Source organism: Columba livia, chromosome 14 (genome assembly GCF_036013475.1).
Source record: "Columba livia isolate bColLiv1 breed racing homer chromosome 14, bColLiv1.pat.W.v2, whole genome shotgun sequence".
Lineage (NCBI taxonomy): Eukaryota > Metazoa > Chordata > Aves > Columbiformes > Columbidae > Columba > Columba livia.
The window spans coordinates 11,014,638-11,033,508 of NC_088615.1; the positions used below are offsets into that span (position 1 = coordinate 11,014,638).

General features: G+C 43.8%; 1 protein-coding gene across 7 annotated transcripts in view; it reads right to left on the reverse strand.

Annotated features, from left to right (window-relative positions):
- Positions 1-4,389: 4,389 nt before the first annotated feature.
- The window catches only part of RAPGEF6 (Rap guanine nucleotide exchange factor 6), a 118,617-nt gene continuing 104,135 nt past the window's right edge, over positions 4,390-18,871 (reverse strand). For 5 of the 7 annotated variants that reach the window (XM_021289088.2, XM_021289086.2, XM_021289087.2 and 2 more), the window contains 5 exons: positions 17,514-17,627; positions 15,050-15,275; positions 13,614-14,125; positions 10,011-10,322; positions 4,390-8,397 (listed from right to left, as the gene is read on the reverse strand). In XM_021289088.2, the coding sequence (XP_021144763.2) occupies positions 8,372-8,397; positions 10,011-10,322; positions 13,614-14,125; positions 15,050-15,275; positions 17,514-17,627 (1,190 nt within the window). In that variant the 3' untranslated portion in view covers positions 4,390-8,371. The remainder of the gene's footprint in view (positions 8,398-10,010; positions 10,323-13,613; positions 14,126-15,049; positions 15,276-17,513; positions 17,628-18,871) is intronic. The other 2 variants (XM_021289093.2, XM_021289089.2) reach the window with 1 other exon arrangement.

Here is an 18,871-nt window from a genome sequence, read left to right on the forward strand (position 1 = left end):
CAGACTTCTCCCACCCGTCACTGACCAACAGCATCATGTAATGAAGCTGGGGCAGCTGTGATGGACACCACTGACAGAGACGGGGTAAAATAGCAGCTCCACTCCCCATGCTGCTCCTGCACGTCCTTGGTTCTTTGTTTGTTCTTCCTGATGTCAAACGTACTGTTGGAAAAAACATACGGCCTTGTTTAGGAGTCACATCTCCAATTACATTTAATTACTACTGCTGTAAAGCCGAGGGTGACTTCTATTAAATTTAATTACTTCCCTCTGCAGATGGCAAAGGCGGATGGCTGAGATGTGGCTCACGGTGACGGACACCAAGTCATGGCACTGGCCAAGCTCAGGCTTCCTGCTGAAATCTCCCCGTATCGCCCCTCTGATCCTCCCAGCAGAAGCCGAGCATGAGACCTTCCTCTCCATCAGCTTTCCTGCTAATAGAGAAAATAAAATGAGAGGAAGCAAAGGAGGCATTGCATCACAGCCATGGGTTAGTGCTGTGTGTTCCCAAAATACGATACGCTGAAGTGGAGTGCCCCATCCCTGGGAGTGTTCAAGGACAGGTTGAATGGGGCATTGAGCAACCTGGTCCAGTGGAAGGTGTCCCTGCCCCTGGCAGGGGGTTGGAACTAGATGATCTTTAAGGTCCCTTCCAACCCAAACCATTCTATGAGTCTTTGAGACGAGGTGTGCTCATAATCCTGGGCGAGCAGGTCAGGAAGGTGTGCATCAACCTCTGGTATCCCAGGTTTTCCCAGGTCTGCAGCAGGCTTCCTCCACGCTCATTAGCCATAATTCCCAGAGGACAGGGAAAACACGGGCACCTTCGCAGGAGGGTCAGCAGCACTTTCTCCCTTGGGTGCCCATGAGTTTTGTCTTGTACCAGCATCCTGCTGAACAGGTAAGTGGATTTCTGCTGCTCCACACGCATGTACTGGACCCAGGACTATTGCACTGTGGGGTTGTTCCACACAAGTCATGTTTACTAACAAATGAGTTTGAATGTATAATAAACTTGATGTAGTCTAACTGATAGGTCTAAAAAAAAGCCAATTATCTGACACGCTCAGCTATGATCCTAAAACAGATGCTTGAGTACATAAAATTATGTTGTGAGGTTTGAAATTGCAGATACAATTACAACCTTCGTCTTTATTGCTGCTCATAAGTGTTAAATGCAACTACGTCTATGTTTGAAATCCAGTTATTACCATTTTTCTTCATCTCTTCCCAAGCCAAGATTGACTTGCAGCGTTGTCACACTGGTAATTACTCTCCTTCCCTGGTGAATGAAGGGGAATGAACAGAAATGGTTGTGGAACTCATTTAACATTTGTCTTGTGCAAATAACTTGTTTCTTCCTGCATTTCCAGGAGTGTTGCCTCACCCAGAAAAACACAAGTCTTTGGGGCAATACCCTGGGAAAAGACTTTGTGCTTTTAGGCTGCCAGAAAAGCAGAAAGCCGGCACTGGGAGCCAGCAGCCAGCAACAATGAGAGCCGGGAGCAGTTTAAATAAATATGGGTCTTAATCTCCTGCCCACTTATTTTTTTTTTAGAACACCTTTTATAGTTTGCATTTTCAAGGTTTTCTTCATAGCAACAAGAGCTTTACGTACCCCAAAGCCCCATCACTGGTTCATGTCATCATATGCCTCCAGGACCTGGATATTCAGGAAAGCGAAAAACATTGCAAATTCTGGGACAAACCCGAAGAGCGGATGCCACAGCCTTAAAGCACGTAGTGAAAATGTCATGGGTGCTTAGTGCTGCTCCTGAATCAAGGTCGGATGAGGAGAACTGTTTTTTTCTCCAGCCCCTAAAGCGCAGGAATTTGACACAGAGCAAAGAGTGGTGCAGGGGCAGGTTTTGGCACTCCTGGTGCCCAAACGCCGTCTCTCCAGCACATTTCACCCTCTGAGTAAATGGCTGAGTATCTGACTGACCCTGCCTGCAGAGCCACAGCCACGGGGACACCGCAGGCTGTGTCAGCGGGTCTCCTCGCTTCTCTCTTTAAGCCAACAGAAAGCAGTTTTCTAGCAGGAAACATCTGCTAAATGAGCAGCCTTTTGTGTTAGAAGAGGGGATTCATGTCTCTTTTCATATTTACTTTGGAGGGACAAGTCTCAACTTTTCTTTGAGCACATAATACCCAGCATTACTGCAGTCTAACAAGCAGTTACTAATTTTTCCTGATAAAACTGCCCGAGTTTTGCAAATCCGTGTTCCCAAGCTGCAGGCTGGCAGCAGGACAGCATCAGACCCGGGCAAGGCTGAAACTGCATCGGGGATGAGGGTATGTATCTGCTTCCTCCTGTTTAAAGTCATTTTAGATAAACAGCAACAGATAGGGCTGTGCCAAACAGCTTTTAAAACCACTAACGAGAGAGGAAAAAATAAAAAAGGTAAAAGAAACCCTTGAAATAAAAATAACCCATTAAGCAGGAATGCTCGCTAATGAAACTGCTGCTTCTTAATTTGATTTTACACAACTGATTGCTCACTGCAGTACGGCCATAATGACACTGTGCTTTCCAATAAAACCTGAGTGCTACCTGCTGTCTTCCCACATTGTCCTACCAGTTTGCTGATGTTCCTGCCGCACAGAAAACCACCTCCCGCCCCGCGAGGTGCACCGGGGTCCAGAGGCAGATGGAGACGAGAGGAGAAAAAGCCACAGCTCCTACGAGGAAGGATAAATATTATGGATGAAGAAGCATGGTCAGGACAAGCAAGGAGGAAATCCAGACCATGTACCAGGCGGCCTTGGAAAATCCAAAATGCAAAGTGCTGAGATCTCACGTCTTCCCGCACCTCATGGGTTTTGGGAGTCATGTTGTCCCCACAGCCACTGCCGAGGGTCCCGGAGCAGCCCACGGATGGAGAGCGATGGGCAAAACCCGAAATGTCGCCGCTGTCACCCTGGAGGGCGATGGGTGCCGGCTGAGCATCGCGGGGACCAACCTGCTCCGGCAAGGCCTCGCTCAGCGGAGTCCACACGGGGCCCCATAAGAACGCAGCAATGCTGCCCTCTTGTGGCAGCTCCTGGTCCTTGTCCTTTTAGAAAACGCCGTTTGCCCCGGGGAAGCAAACGAGAACCTGCAGGCTTTTCTTGCCAGAGTGTACCCTTAGAGAAATAAAAATAAATGTATTTATCCATAAGGTTCCCACGTAGCTTACCTTTTGGATGATCAGTAAATAAATAGAGAGAAAATGAAGTTAGAAGTTGGTCCTGCCACCCGGTGCAGGTCGAGCTCCCCTCGCCCGTCCCACCCACAGCACCATGGGCTGCCAGAGGCCTCCACCAGTCTGCAAAAATGTAGGGAAAAAGAGAATTTTCATTTCTGTGGTTGCAGCCTCACTCCCTGCACAGGTCCATGTTTGTGTTCCCCAGCTCTAACAGTCTGCGAGACACAGTACGCAGCCCCATGCCGTTTTCTGCATCAGGCTTGGTCTCACCCTGATTTTTCTGGGCTGGGGCAGGGTCACAGGACCAGGGGGATGTTGTGAGTCCCTGTCCCTGTCCGAAGAGCCGCCCTACAGGTCAATGGGACCCCTGGTGTCCCTGAGACGACTCTGTGTCTCACATCCCAGTGAGGGCTCCAGCACTGTGCTGGGAAGGATGGAGCTGCAGACAAATGGGGACACAGCAGCCAGGAACAGGGGACTTGGGGAGAGAGGGAAGGAGGGCGAGGGGCTGCCTAGAGCATCTGTGCAGGAGGACCCGCAGGGACGGTGATGAGGGACCACGTGGGTAGAAAGCACTGAGCGATGGGTGCTGCTGGGACACCAGCTCCCAATGCAGCAGCAGAGGCTCCTTCGCTCCCCTCCTGGTGCCCATTCCCCTGACTGCTGGGCTGGCTGTCCCCCTGTCACCAGCATCCCAGCTGCTGCACAGCCAAGGGGACAAACACCAAACTCCGCTGGACCTGCTCTGATGCCGGTTTTGGACAGGGACCCAGGAGCACATTGCCACCAAGCCCATCGCCTCCTCGCTGCGGGACTGGGGATCCAACGCTGCTAGGGGTGCACACACCCCTCCAACCAGCTGCTCCCCCACAGTGCAAGCTGAGATGGGGGGGGCAAAGTCAAAACCTGAAGGGCCACCACCCACTGCCAGAAAAAACAACAAAAAAAATCCACAAAATCTCAAAAAAACCCAATCAACCAAAACCCTCCAACCAACCAACCAAAGACCCAAACGAAACAAACCACAAACCCCTCAAAATCCCCAAACAAACACAGAAACCCCCAACACCACAAAAAACAGCGGTGCTCCTCGCCCAGCCCGGGGTGAGCAGAACTCCCGCCAGGCTCTGCCCGGCCCCACACCAACCGGGCTCCCGTTCTCCACCGTCTGCCAGAAAAAATACCTGCTGAAAACGAGTAATATATGTAGATTGTTTATTGATTCCAACATATTAATAGATTGGATAATAAACAGTACTTTTAAACATTCTCTTAACCAAAAATATAACAAATATTTACAATCACTCAGTAAAAATACAAAAAGCATACAGAGGCACTGTCTTTCTAAAAGACATAAGTGTAAGAGGTATCAAAAAATAGGAGACAAACATTGCTTGTTACAGAATACTTTACAATCACTGACTTGTGCAGTACAATTGCTATTGGAATATCATTACATCTGTGCAGTTTTGCCAATATGCTCACATATTTAGAATTTAATTAATACCAAGCTAAACTGCATTCCAGGTATATCAAAAATAAAGATAAAACAATAAAAAGCACAACATAAGCAAAAGCTGGGTTGGGAATTCAAGGTAGATTATCCTCTATACAAGCGTTCTAAAATATAATGTGTAAAGCTTTTCTAAAGAGAGAGTATCCCTTTTTTATTTTTTGTGAAGGCAGTGGGAAGTTTGTCCCTTAAAAATGTAATGTTTTATAAAAATTTACGTGGCAGGTTCATGTTTCCACCGTTGCCTGCGATGCAGTGACTGGGGAGATGATGGCAAGAGGTTTTGCATCCCCGCTGACGCCACACAGGCTCCTTCTGCAGGCGGCATCGCTGAGGCTCAGCAATTGGGGAAGGGCAAAGGCAAAGCAAACGAGCCAGGGAGGCAACACATGGCGAGCAAACAGCCACCCACTCCTGCACACGCACTCCGCAAAAACATGTCCTGCAAACACCTGCAGACATCACCTTTCCATTGCTTTGTATATTCGGGAGAGGAAACCAGGACTCGGGGGCTCAGCCATCTCATTTTGCCCTTTCTGCAACTGGAGAGGCCAATTAAAGTTTATAAAACCACACTGCTTTTTGGGGGGGCAACTGCTTGGAAGTTTAAGTTTTATAGAGCAGAATGAAATACTGTATGGTTAAATCACAAATAGCTCAAATTAATCTTTCATCCGCAAGTCGAGAGCAAACAAACAGCAGGCAGTGAGCAAACGGAGGTATGGCAGTGGAAGAACGTGACGTGAGGCATTTTAGCTGTTAATCAAAACCAGACCCCGAGTTCAAGGAACCCGGTGGAGGTACCAAGCCAGGAGTCTTGTGATGCAGAAGACCTCACTTCAATCAAGCAGTGTACAACAGGTACTAACCACCATCCTGCTTCCATTTCAGTGACTGAAAAAAGGGATAATGTCTCTTCAAATCCATACCAGACACACTACATTTGGCTATCGGCCCCGATCAATGTGATCGGTTGATTTAAAAACAAACAAACAAACAAAAATCCCAGCAAGGACCAGCAGCGGCAAACCACACTGTGCGAGGCAGGAGAAGCAGAAGTAGTAGCTCATTGTCCATAGTTTATGCAGTGAGTTATTTACACCAGCTGTATTGGATATTAGGAAAATATGACTAGCAAGACTTCCATTCTAAAAACTTCCCAGTCTCTGGAAAGCCCTGCAGAACAGATGGATGCTGTTGATGTGCAAACACCACATTTCGATGGGTGATTTATTCAACTTGCTCTTATGGCTGCCAAAGACTCTGACCCCACTCCCGGAGCCTTAACGCATCCCCGATGACAGTACGATCAGGTTTTTGGGGAAAAAGGGAGTCACTTTAGCAACAACCCCTTATCCCTTATACTTTTGCTCAACAGGCTGAAATAAGCTGCAGCTCAACACCCCAGGTCACGGGAACCATACAATTTAATTTACCTGGCACAACACAGATGATTTTGATGATTTTTCTGACAAAACACGAAGCCTGTTGTGCACTCCACGAAGTTAACAAGCAACTACAGTTGATGGTGGGACTGCAAGGACTTGGATTTATATCCCACAAAAATATCAATTTAACACTTATATTATCAACATTACATGTGCTGAAAATAATTGCTCTGCCCTGCATTGCTTTGACACATTAATCTTAATTCATTAAGGCCTGTGCAGGTTCATTATATTCATTAAGGCCTCGAAAAAGCAAAATGCATTTATGATGATATACCTCAACTGATTTTTAAGATAATTTTTCAACCATTTGCTCCTCAGATACTTGTGCCAAAAAATTCCTACAGCCAGCCAATTACTTATGAACTTGGCATCCCTTCCTCAGCATCGCTGGCCATTTATGTCTCCCAAATTCCAATCAATTTGGGAAAGTTCCAGCCCCATGGTGATACTGAACCTGGCAATGCGACGACCGCAGCCTCGGGCTGGGTCACACAGTCACCCAGAGGCATCAGTCCCGAGCTGCTATGGGGAAAGCACATCAAAGGCTTTGGGTTGGTTTTGGTACTTGTGTCACTTTCAGAAAATGTTGCATTCACCTTGCACCCCCTGCACACATACAGAAAACAAACAAACAAACAGCAACCAAACTTTAAAGCTCTTCACAACTGTGGATATAGAAATAATTTTTGAGGCACTGTAAAAATGACAAACATCATCTTTCTAGCTTAGGCTGTAAACATCACAACAAAGATTTACAATTAAATGTTTAAATACATATTCACACATTCATGTCCAATTTTAACACTAGAATGGGGCATCGTGTGTGCTAGAAGAAAGAAACTGCAGGTATTTCCAGTTCTACCCCTCTGCGCTCTGGCTGGCTAAGCAAAATCAAAGAAGCGATTTATTTGACCACAGTCAAACTAGAGTATCACGTTTTAATACCGGCTGCTTGTAAGTCAGAACTTCACTGACATCAAACACCACCAGGATTTTTACCTAGGATTTAAAACAAAACGTTTTCAGATCATCTGTGTTTTCCAGATGAACACAACTGGGGTTTTTAAACCCATCATAAAATGCATTATATTCTTATATAAGCATTATGGCATTTAATCCAGTTTCACAAATTTTACTGTGAAAAGAAGGTGATTTATAATTTTTTTAAGATAACCTTTGCACCCAAATCCTGCACAACTCTGGTAAAAGGCCAGAACACGTGGGACGATCTTAAAACCCACAACACACGGTTTAGTTTTGGTTCGCAGCACCGCGCTTTGAACTCCGCAGGGCAAAACCTGGGGAAAGCTCTTCTGGGAAAGCTCCAGACCCCCCTCCCAGCTTCCCGCGAGCTCCGGCTTCCGCATTCCAAACGATTATTGTATAGGGGAGCAGAGCACCAACTATCACCATAGTTGGCTGGCAGCTAAAATATTCCAAAAATACCTGAGGGGCAGAGTGTTTTGCGGGGTCCGTGGAGGAACAGCGGGCGGCACGGCTGCCTGCCCGGCACACGCCGCTCTGCAGGGCTTTGTGCTCTATTCATATCTAATCTAAAACCACTCTAACTCCATGTATTTCTTCACCGGGTGGTGTCCCATTTCTAGTTTTCTGTGTTTGAGAGCACAACAGTTTATGTGTAGCTAATTTACTATCACTCACGTTGACTAAACATTTATATTAGCCAACCAGAGCGCTCCCAACACAAATAAAGGAAATTCCCATCCAAAAAAATAAAAAATTAATAAATTATTTTCAGATACTTCAGCAATGTCCTTTGCTTTTGCCGGCATTTTGATATATTTTTTGAAGTTCATAAAATAACACTTTTAGACTTTTAATGGTCATGTAGAAAATAACGACGGTGGAAAGCTACCAAATGATTATATGGTATGATACAGAAGAACGCTTCCCAGTTTCAAGCGGTGCTGACAACTGGTCCTCCCCACATATGTGAAGCCTGGTCCATCTCCAGATACCGGTGTCGGTATCCAGGTAGTCAGAACGCTCCTTGAAAATGGTTTCCTATTTCAAAGGCAGAAATAGCTTTTTGTTTTAGGCGGTGGTAGAGTGAAATAAGGTGGAGAGACGTGACCTGACGCGCCAGAGGCGGACGCAACGGCTGAGGTCAGTAGCAGCAAGTCGTTAGCGGTCGCTAACGGAACCGTGCGGTCCTTCTCACATCCCTCCCGTTGTGGTTTCCAGCAAGAGCCCAACGGTTACACTGCTGATACTTGTTCGTCTTCTGCAAAACAAGAAGAAAAAGCAAATTATTCCATCGATTCCCTGCCTGGGATGCAGGTACAGAACAGCACCCAGATATTTAATTACTGGTCTGTGAAGATTTCACTACTTCATTGTTATGTTTTCACTGTCTTAATCATTGATCACAACATATTCAGTATCAACATTTATCAAATCCTCAAGTAGTCTGAGGCATTATAGTCATACAATAAAAATCTATCGCAAAACAGAAGATCCCAGCTCCTCCAAAAATTATTAGCATGCAGCTCCCAGTATCCCAAAAGCTACTGATTTGGGAGAACAGCCAGAAAATTACTTTCCAACATGCAGTGAGCATTGTGTCGCAAAGAAAATTAACCAAGCACTTTAAAAACAGTGTATCTAAAAGTGTATGGTTAAATTTAATTTAGAAAAATTTAGTTTAAAATGTTTGAAGCAATTATTTCTTTATTCTTACATCAAAAACATCTAATGTCACAACTGAGTTCATGCTGTGCAACGCTACATTTTACTCTAAGTTTGAATTGCAGTTCTAATATACATGTTAAATACTCTTTACATATTTTAAAGGGCCAAGATAGGATCATTTTGCATCAGGAATTGTTTTAATCTAAATCCACATTCATTTTAAGCCGGAATGAAATGGAAGGAAATGACCACACCGTTCTATTAATAATAAAAAAATGAGTTCACTAGCAAAGGGTACAGAGAGATCCCATCAGTGCAGAGGTACTGAAAGCAAATCAGCAGGTAAACAATTAAGCAGAAATTCCGCTAACTTGAAGTTAGTTTTGACACAACGTAAGAGCAGTCTTGCTCAAAAAACTCTCTTGCATTTTGGTCACCCGATACGTGCCATGCTTGGCAGCACTGGCTGTTGCTTCAAACAAGATCATGAAGAATTTAACTGGAAGAGACACTGTCAGGCCAAGTTGCGCTGAGACGTCAGGTTTTATTAAATGCACTTTCCAGGACAGAGATTCTCTGTTATTTTGTTCAAGATTTTTAAACCCAGTCTCCAGAAATCTCTGTTGAGGCTTAAGGCAGCTTAATAGTAGCACATAAGAATACAAATGTGAAATGAGTTAAGAGTTGTACAACAACTCATCAATTCCAAATTACTCATTTTAGGTCATCATCCTGATGCCATCCTAAAAACAGCGAGACATCAGTTAACCAACCCGGAGAGGCTGGAGCTTTTCTGCATGTCACTTATAGCCTGACAGTGTTCCTTAAAGCCATTGTCACCACTGAGTGGGGACAGATCTAAAAAAGAAATTAAAAATAGTAGCTCCATGCTCTTAAGTGTCTCAGTTGTGCTTTGGGAGATCTCATATGTATATTCATATACAATTCAAAGTCTGATCGGTGCCAACATGCCTTTTTTAAAGGGAAAGCATTCTTCTTTTTTCTTAAATGTGTGTATACCATGCATACATGTATGCATGTGTATACAGCCATACAAACATATTCGCATATTTAGAGATTAATCAAGTGTTAATCTCCAGGAATGCCCAAGAGAAAGCCCAGAACATCGTTGTGAAGTAACCACTGCCCAGACCCGATTCACACAGCAGCTCACTCAACATCTCCCGAGCCAGGTGTTGCACATACCATCCTCTTCACTATCTGCGTCAGGCATATCTGCTAGTTTGGGGCTGGACGGCTGCCGACTATGCCACTGAGGCATCTTCGATGAAATACAGGCCACCGGTTCGCTACCGAGAGAAGCTGATGAAAGTCTAGAGAGGTCACTGTGCAGCATCTTTGACCTCTGCACTGCCACACTATAGTCGGGAGGTTTTAGGTGTGGGTGGTGGGGCGATCCTTCCTTTATGTCCGCTAAAGAAATCCCCATATATCCCGGAGGGGTGGGCGGTGGCTCCCTATACCTATCGTCCTTCTTAGGTGAGGTGACACAGTACACTGGCACGAGAAATAAGCAATGGAAATGTTAAAGAAGAAAAAACAAAGGAAACAAAACGTTAAAAAATCATGAAATGTTACAATGGAAAAAACAGAAACTGATAACAAAATGCAAATGCAGAAACACTGGTTATAACGACAGGAGCAGATATTTATGCTTTCATTTATGTTTTCTACTTATTTTAAGAAGTCAGAGCAGCAACAGAACCTGTGAACTCATTAGGCAAGATGCCAAAGGAGCAGAAACAAGACTAAAACCTTCCCTATGTTCAGTTTGCAGTTGCAGAACTGATCGCTCCATGGCGGGACACCGAGGAGCTGCCGGCCGGAGGGAGAGCCGGCACGGCAACGCCACCGGCTGCGGCCGCTCCCGCTCTCCCTTAGGGGCTGGCAAACTGAAATGGAAGAAGTTAAGGCAACTAGCCCAAAGTTACTTTGCACAGCGTGCAAGTATCCGATAGTAAGAACTGTTGGTTGACTTCAACAGCATCCACTTCATCATCCACCAGTGTCTTAACAGAAACACATTATAATACCACTGTATCAAGTGCTGTGTATTAAGACATTAAACCAGAATCACATGAAACTGCTCCTGTGAGGCAAATCTTATATAGAGCCTGCATTCATCATTTTGCATTTTCTGATAGTAAACAATGGCTTATCATGTCCACAGTTCTCTTCCCTGTCCATCAGCAGTTCAGATCACACAGGCTCTCAAACCAAAATTTAACTTTTCTTAAAGCTCTCTCCCCTCCCACCCACCCACAGGCCTGGGGCTCGTGTGCATGTTAAATTGGGCTTTTTCCATGTACATGTCGCAACAAGAGAGTTTCAAAGCTAGGGTAATTTTTTAAATCTATTAGTTGAGAGAATTTGCATTCTTCTGTTGATACATTTTAACATGGATGCATGTTCAACACAGCTTCATTTATTTCAGCAACTGTAATATTATCTCACAAGAATGTGAGTGAAAACAAAGGAGAACTTCTTCTTGTGTTGTGGACTTGTGAGACTCTGGGTGTTGGTATCAGAAATAAGAGCGAGTTCCTACCTGATGGCCTTGGTTCATGCTTGGGCTTATAGGAAAATAAAGCAAATTCATGTAATCTGGGTCTTTAGCAGATACACATGAGTACAGGCACAAATCTATACTGCTGATGTATAATAACCATTTTCACTTAACTAGCATTTAATTGCACCCCTATGAGAGAGGAGCAGGGGAAGCGAAGGAAGCCTTTATCTCCCTGAAGGGATGGGGAAGGGCTGGGTCTTCCCAGCAAACCCCAGTCTTCAGTCTGTTGGATATGCAGGACTGACAAGGGTGGGAATATTCTCCTTGAAAGGAAAAAGCTACAGGCTTCCTAGAGCCAATATCCAGCCTACTGCAACAATGGAAGTGGGAATAATGTGCCCTTTTGTAAAGTTCCAATTCATAATATTTTAGGAATTCTAACAAATAAAACATTCTAAGAGCATTAAACATCCACAGCATTAAATGCCTGTGATTTCTGTTGCCCACTCACAGCCTCAGGTTACAAAAAACCTTCACAAGGAATCTCCTACCCAAGCACCTGACTACTCGAATATTGACTTCGTAAAGAAAACAGGGTGAAATTCCACACAGCGGCTAAGGGAAATGTAACTAAAAGGCAACAGTATAAATTTTTATTTATACTGTAGGTAAAAGTAATGGGAAAGCTTGTCCCTTTGGATGCACAGCAATGGCACATCATCTCTCCACACCTCCTCTTCTTGTAAAGCAAAGGTTGCAGCAAGAAACGCTTGGTGTTGCAGAGGGTAGAAATGCACCTGAAGTTCTGAAGCCACCGCAATTATGGATTCTCCCTTGACCACATTCTGCCATCAGTATGTGGGCAGTGTCTTTCCAGCTCTGTTTTAAAGGTTTCGGGCAAGAAAGCTTCTGCCAATTCTTGTGGGGGACTGTTCAACACCAGCGCTCATTAAGCAAATTAAGTGAAGATTCTTGTTTTGTTTACAATACTCTGAAATCATGCAGTCATTACAGACTCTGGCAACAAGCTGTTTGTAGAGAATAAGCAAATGGTGATATAAAGTGAAAATACCTTTGGCATATTGTATGATGGTGAATGGTTAACAGATTCACATTTGTAAACCAGGAATTATATCCACCTATATCAGATATTTGCTTAAGGAGACATAAGCATACCCTGCTGAAGCACGTTGCTGAGTCCTTCTTACCACTGTGCTATGACTGCACAAGGGAGGAAAGCTATATGGTGCAGTGTGTAAATAACATTAAAATAAAGCGGAAGAGCTGTGAGCAAAGATGGCATGTACTGAAGAGCTAACACACCGTCTCCTAAAAGAGCTCAGAGGCTCACGAGCAGCTTTGAAAGCTGCAAGGGCAGAGCACAGGCACAGGAGCGAGCAAGTTTCCTGCGAGGCTGCACCACGCTGCCTTTCTTCTGCAAAGGCAAAGAGCAGGAACGCAATCCAAGACCTCCAACCTACGTGTGATGTTTATTCAGGCAATTATCTTTGATAACATAAATGCCTCTAGCAATCTCGTCAGTAACTAAACTGCATTTCAGCTGCACCCCCAGCTTAGTCTAGAAAGCTTTGCACTCTGTGTTTTATCTTGTTCTTAACCCAGCTCCTTTAGTTTTAGGATAGGGAAAGAACATCTTGCTCAGTAGAACTATGCATCTTTGAAAAGACATAAGTTCTTCTCCTTTCATACAGAGCCAAACTGCAGTGGTATAACAAATTAACGGCAGTTTAGCACGGCAAAGATAGGAAGGGAATCTGCTTTCCCCTTGAGCTTCCCGAGGACAAACCCTGTGCCCCAGCTCCAGGGAGCGGGAAGAGCTCTGTACCGCTCGGTCATGCTTTTCCCTCTCAGGTTCTTGAAAAGCCTGTATTATATGGACTTCAAGAAGCCATGCTTGTTGCTTCTTGCCAGAGGAACATCTACAGTGATGTAGATTCCAAAATCGATGACAATTCCAAAATAGTCCAAGAAATAAAAGGTCATACTACTGAGAGGAACTGACCTGACATTTTCATGGAGACAGTTCTCGTGCAGCCCCATACAGTGACTGGGAAGCATGCTAGTGTATTATTTCAGTTTTCCTAGTGAAAGAGAAGCTGAAAACACACTGTCTGCGCAGTGTTCTGATTAAAAGCACATGTAAAGCTGCATTTAACATGCCATCGAGCCCCCAGACCTACTGATGTCATTTCTCAACAACTTAATATTAAAATGAAAAACAGAGGCAGAAGCTTCCACAAGCTGCTGGTTTGGCTTACCTATCAGGCCTTTTTCTGTACTTGAAGTAACAGTTTTATAAGTTGTATCAGTGCCTGGTTTAGAGTCCAAAACCTCCGTCTGCTCTGCTGTAGAGTTCTCCAGCCCCCTTCGCTTAATTGTCCCATAGTTTGTCTCGTAGGTGTCCGACAAGGAGCTAGAGGAGGCCCAGCTCTGCCGAGACTGATCCAGCTCCACGCTGGCTTTCGACTGCCTGTTGGTTTTGGAAAAGGCGTCAGAATACAAATAAGCCTCTTCGGAGTAACAGTTTGTGGGATCGACTTCAGCTATAGGTCCATCCAGCTGGGTGTGACGGTAAGAATTGAGGAGATCCCAGCTCTTCTGGTTGGGGATATTCTGGAAGTTGTCATGAGAACTACTTGAGCATGAAGTCCAGCTTCCCCGGCCGCTGTCTGCTGCCTCTACCGTGATGTGCTCATGGGAGATCTCCTCGTTGCTCATGGAGGACGTGAAAGCCATCCCTCTGATAAGAGCAGGCCTAGTGATTGACCAACTACATTTGAAAGCAACAGAAAGCAGAAAAAAAAATATAAAATTAACCAGCTTTTAAAATAAGAGTGATGTATTCAGAGACAATTATCTGGTTTTAAAGGCAAATAATCTCTGGTTTTGGAACAGCTACACAGCCAGGTCAAGGCACATGGGAGCACTTCCAAGAGACACCGTTATTCCTGACTCATTACTGCACATGGCAGAAGGGAAGTTATTCCCAAGGAAATAACAAGTCTGCAACGGGCATTACAAGCTTGACCCCAGATCCATAAAAATCTGGTCCACAGTGGCTTTTCTCTATCAGCCACAGTGAGATGGTATCTGACAGCAAGCAGAGGAGTAATGACCTCTTAGTTTCAGACTACTACCACCTTTTTCTTTGCATTTATAAACTAAAACCACAATAAATATTTAGAATAAAAACCAACCCCTTCACCGGCAGCAACTGGAAGCTGTTTAGACAGAAGGGCAGTAGACATATTTCAAGACTATGAGGAAATATTGGACACAAATAACATTTGTGGAAATGATCTGGAGTGACACATTCTGAAACTCCAGCACAAAATTTCTTGTTTAAAGAAATGGCTCTAAAAGCTCTCATTGCTGTCAATACATAACTAAGGGGTGGAAAAAAATCAAGCCAGTTTTGCCTGAATGTAGAATACATGAAGTTACAATTGCTAGATTTCATGTAAGTCTCAACTATTTCTGGTTATGTTAACAACTGCATGGACAGTACAACATTAAAATTCAACACTATCCCTCAGCAGTTTACTGACATGTTGTGAAATTGAGGAACATTTCTTAGACACACGCAAACAACTTTGTTTTTTTTTCCCCTTGCTTTTCCATTTTATAAACTCTAGCATAAAACCTGCTTTCTTCCCTCCAAAACCCACTGAAACCGAAACCAGTTGTGTCTTACCCTGGGCATGACTGGCCATAATCAGCCAGAGGCTGAGGATGCTCTTTTCTCTCTGCGCCCCCCGAATCCACCACAATGAGCGACTGGGACAAGCTCCTCTCGTCCTGCAGCGCTGCCGACATCGAGTCCACCGAGCAGTTGCTCACGATGCTGGAGCGGGATGAAATCTCACTGTGGCTGGAGTCTGAGAAGTTATCAGACTTAGTGGAAGGTATGAGGGCATAGCCTAAAGGAGAGGATAAGAGAACCTCTTTGTCAGCGAGTAATTTGAGCTTACTAGGTAAGACAACGAAGTATTAACAGGCACACTTCAGTGAGGATATTTAGAAGAAGAAACAATCAAACCCTGTTTGCGCACAACTGGTCTGCCGAAGTTTTTAGGGTACTAAAGCTTTTAGCATCTATCATTTATTAATGCAAGTCTGGTGACACCAATAATCCACCTGCAACTCCACTACCCTCCAGATCAGAAGGTTAATCCTGTGTAAACAGAATTGACATTTGCAGTACGAACAGTGGGTGGACAGATCAGGTCTTCCTGATTCTGCAAGCACCGAGTCCTCTCGTACAAACGCAGTGCGCTTTCCACCATCCCTCTGCCCTGCTCTCAAGTGAGACTCGAAAAGACTTTGGCAGTGGACGAGGAGATGCTGACTAAGGTAAAAGCCAGCTATTAGCATTCAGGGATTAGCCATATGGCCCACTTCAGGTTTATTATCTGTTCCAAATTTAACAGATCAGGAAGCAAAAGCAGAAAACACAACTTTGGCAGGAGCTGGACAAGCCGCCGGCGTCACTCCCGCAGAAGGGAAACAGCTGAAGACCTCACCAGTTTCAGAGCAGTCATGTGTTGTTCCCCTCTATCTGAGGGCAAAAGGTCTTTTACTGACTGTGGTGGTGTTTGGTTTTGATTCTTTGTGGTTTTTCGTTTTGTTGTTTTTTTTTTTATTTGTTTTTATTTAAATATTTTTTCTTTAAATTCCCAGTGGGTTTCTCTAAGGCAAATTCACTGCATGTCAGGGAAGATACCCCTGACTTCGCTGAGAGAAAACAGTCTATGATATACCTTACATTATGCCCACAAAGCTATAATATTAGAACCTTTATTTGAAAATACTGGATCATCAACTGCTTCACGTATAGACAAACAAGCATGGTCTGTCTTTACAGAAGACCATATTAATACACTGTTGACACACCCCTCAAATAAGCATTTTTCCCAAATTCCTGCCATTCACTCAATTTCTTACTTCATTTCTACCTACATATGCCTCTGAGCTGGACTGCCATATATTTACACCAATTGGCTGAAAATGTGAAGCAATCAGGCAGTGTAGAAGCCACGCCAGTGATACACACAACTTAACACGGATGACTGATGCCATCAAGTCTGTAAAAAAATACAAAGGTCATATAATATGGCATGTAGAGCCACTGGCATATGTGCCCCTGAGCATACAGCTCATAAATTGAGAGATTGCACAGCTTAAGCTGGATTATTGCTGTAAGATTTTAAGAGCAAATATGAGCATTAAATATCAATACTATCAAGCTAAGAACACAACTGTACTGCAGCAAGTAATGTTCTCACAGTGCATCTTAATTATTAAGATGTTCTCTTCAAGAACTTCAAAGATCTGGACAGCAAAAGGCCTCTTCTTCATTAAAGAGATTAACACTATCTGAAAGCTGAGGCATTAAATAATGGCACACGTATGCAAACAGACTAAATGCATGTCTTTGCTGGGCTGAAAAGGTTAAAGAAGATGTAACCACTGCAAATATACACCAACTGGAAGTGAGCATTTGATTTACATCATATGAGGGACTATCTAGAGCCTAATTAAGAGAATGTTGCAGAACTTACTGTTTCACTGGCATTTGCAAAACACTAAGTAACAGAACTGTCACTGTACCTGTTCCTTGATTTTCTAAACTTCACATTACTGTCTTCACTGCACTGTAAGGGTGATTAGCTACACATAACTGACACAAATATCTGGAAGGGAAGCACACTGAACAGCTTAAACATATCAAAGAATAATGCTAAAATAACTTAGACAATATTGGTATATCTGACACAAAGCGGACACCACAATCTTTATTCTAAAAATACATCATATCGTCTTCCTTCTCCTTCTAGACTTCATGCACAGGCAGTAAGATGTCCACAGACTGCTGTTGCTACAGACACTTGCTGTACTCAGAGCATCACTGTCTTTCTCCCTTTGGTTTTCACTCCCTTCCGAGGCTTCAACGTGCTCTGGTTCCCTTTTTGCAGTAAAAGCTGTTCTTTCCCTGGAGAAGCTTCTTTCCCTAAGTCTTCTAAACCGGAGTCCCATCGTTCTCCTGGGCTCAGCTTCTGCCTTTTTACTCTCATTCTCTCTTTCTCCCTTTTCACTTACGTCAGAACTGTCTCTTGCTTTGACAATCATCCAAATTTTCTTTTGCAAATAAGCCCCACCTATTCCGTAGCTGCGTTGTCCACTGTTCTTGTTGCTGGTTTCGCTGGCGAGTGATGAGGAAGAGCCAGAGAGATTCATCTGACTGCAGTTATCCGACCTTTGGATGTTACCAACTACAATAAAGTACAGACAGGCAGATCTTGGTAAGTGATGAGATCAATCACAGCAAAAATAACATGCTGATTTTAAAACAATTTTTTTTTCAATCCTATTTGCATATCACTTGGGTATAGCTCAAAAGAAAATGAAATCTAAGATCAAGTGGAACGTGTTCATGCCTATAATTATATCTTTCAGCTGTCTGTGAAGCACCTAATTTTAGTTCAATGAGCCATTAACACAAGACATACAAGGTAGGGATCACCCCAGTCAAATTAGATCAGTGCTAAAAATACGCTGAAAGCAAGTTGAATTAATGAAATAATCCCAAAGAACAAAGTATTCTTTTCAAAGAGCAAGATGAAAGTTAACGAAAATAACATGTTTATAAGCAATGCTCAAAACTCTCGGTGGAGCCAAATTTGGCAACACAAGTAATTAAGCTTCTTATACAGATGCTGTGTTTAAGTAAAGAAGTGGCATTCTCCTAAAGGAAACAGGATCTTGTGAAGGCAGAAGTGGACAGAGGAGCATGATCTCCCACTGAAAGGGTGAGAAGATGCAGAAAGTCGCCGTGCGGTGCCATGCGAATCCCTCAGTGAGTCAAAGCAGCACAGAAGGGAGGGAGAGACGCCTTACACCGTCCAACACCGACCGCACCGGCTGACTACAAAGTGGTGTTAAAGAGATTTCAAATGAATTCCCATCCAAGGTTGACTAATGATGAAGTGATGCGGGTCTTTTAAGACGAAGACATCAAAAATTAAGAGAGTCTCAGGGCATCATGAAAGACAGGGATGTATACAAAGCCCTGTGCATAAGAACAAAATATATGAATAGTGACTTGAGGATTTGGATGCACTGTTTTTGCAGCTACCAAACCTTGTGTTCTGGAGAACTATGACAGCATTTTATCTCCAGCTCCATCTAATCACCCCATATTCCAGCTACCTGAGGCAAAAACATAGGATGCCTCAACAGCCACAGTTTCTGCGCAACGCTGTCGACTTCAAGAAATCCCCGGGTTTGCAAATCCCATTTGTATAACCGGCCACCTAAATGCGAACTGACACACTGGCAGGTGTCAGCACTTAAGATCTATTGGGAATTCTGTCAGTATTTAAGCAGTTTTTAGATAAACACCTGTTGCCCTTTTTAAACAGGTGACTTTCAAAGCCAAAGCATATAAATACATTGAAAATCTATGTCTATTCTTAAACATGATTCTGTTCTTGACATGAAGATTCTAAACCACTAT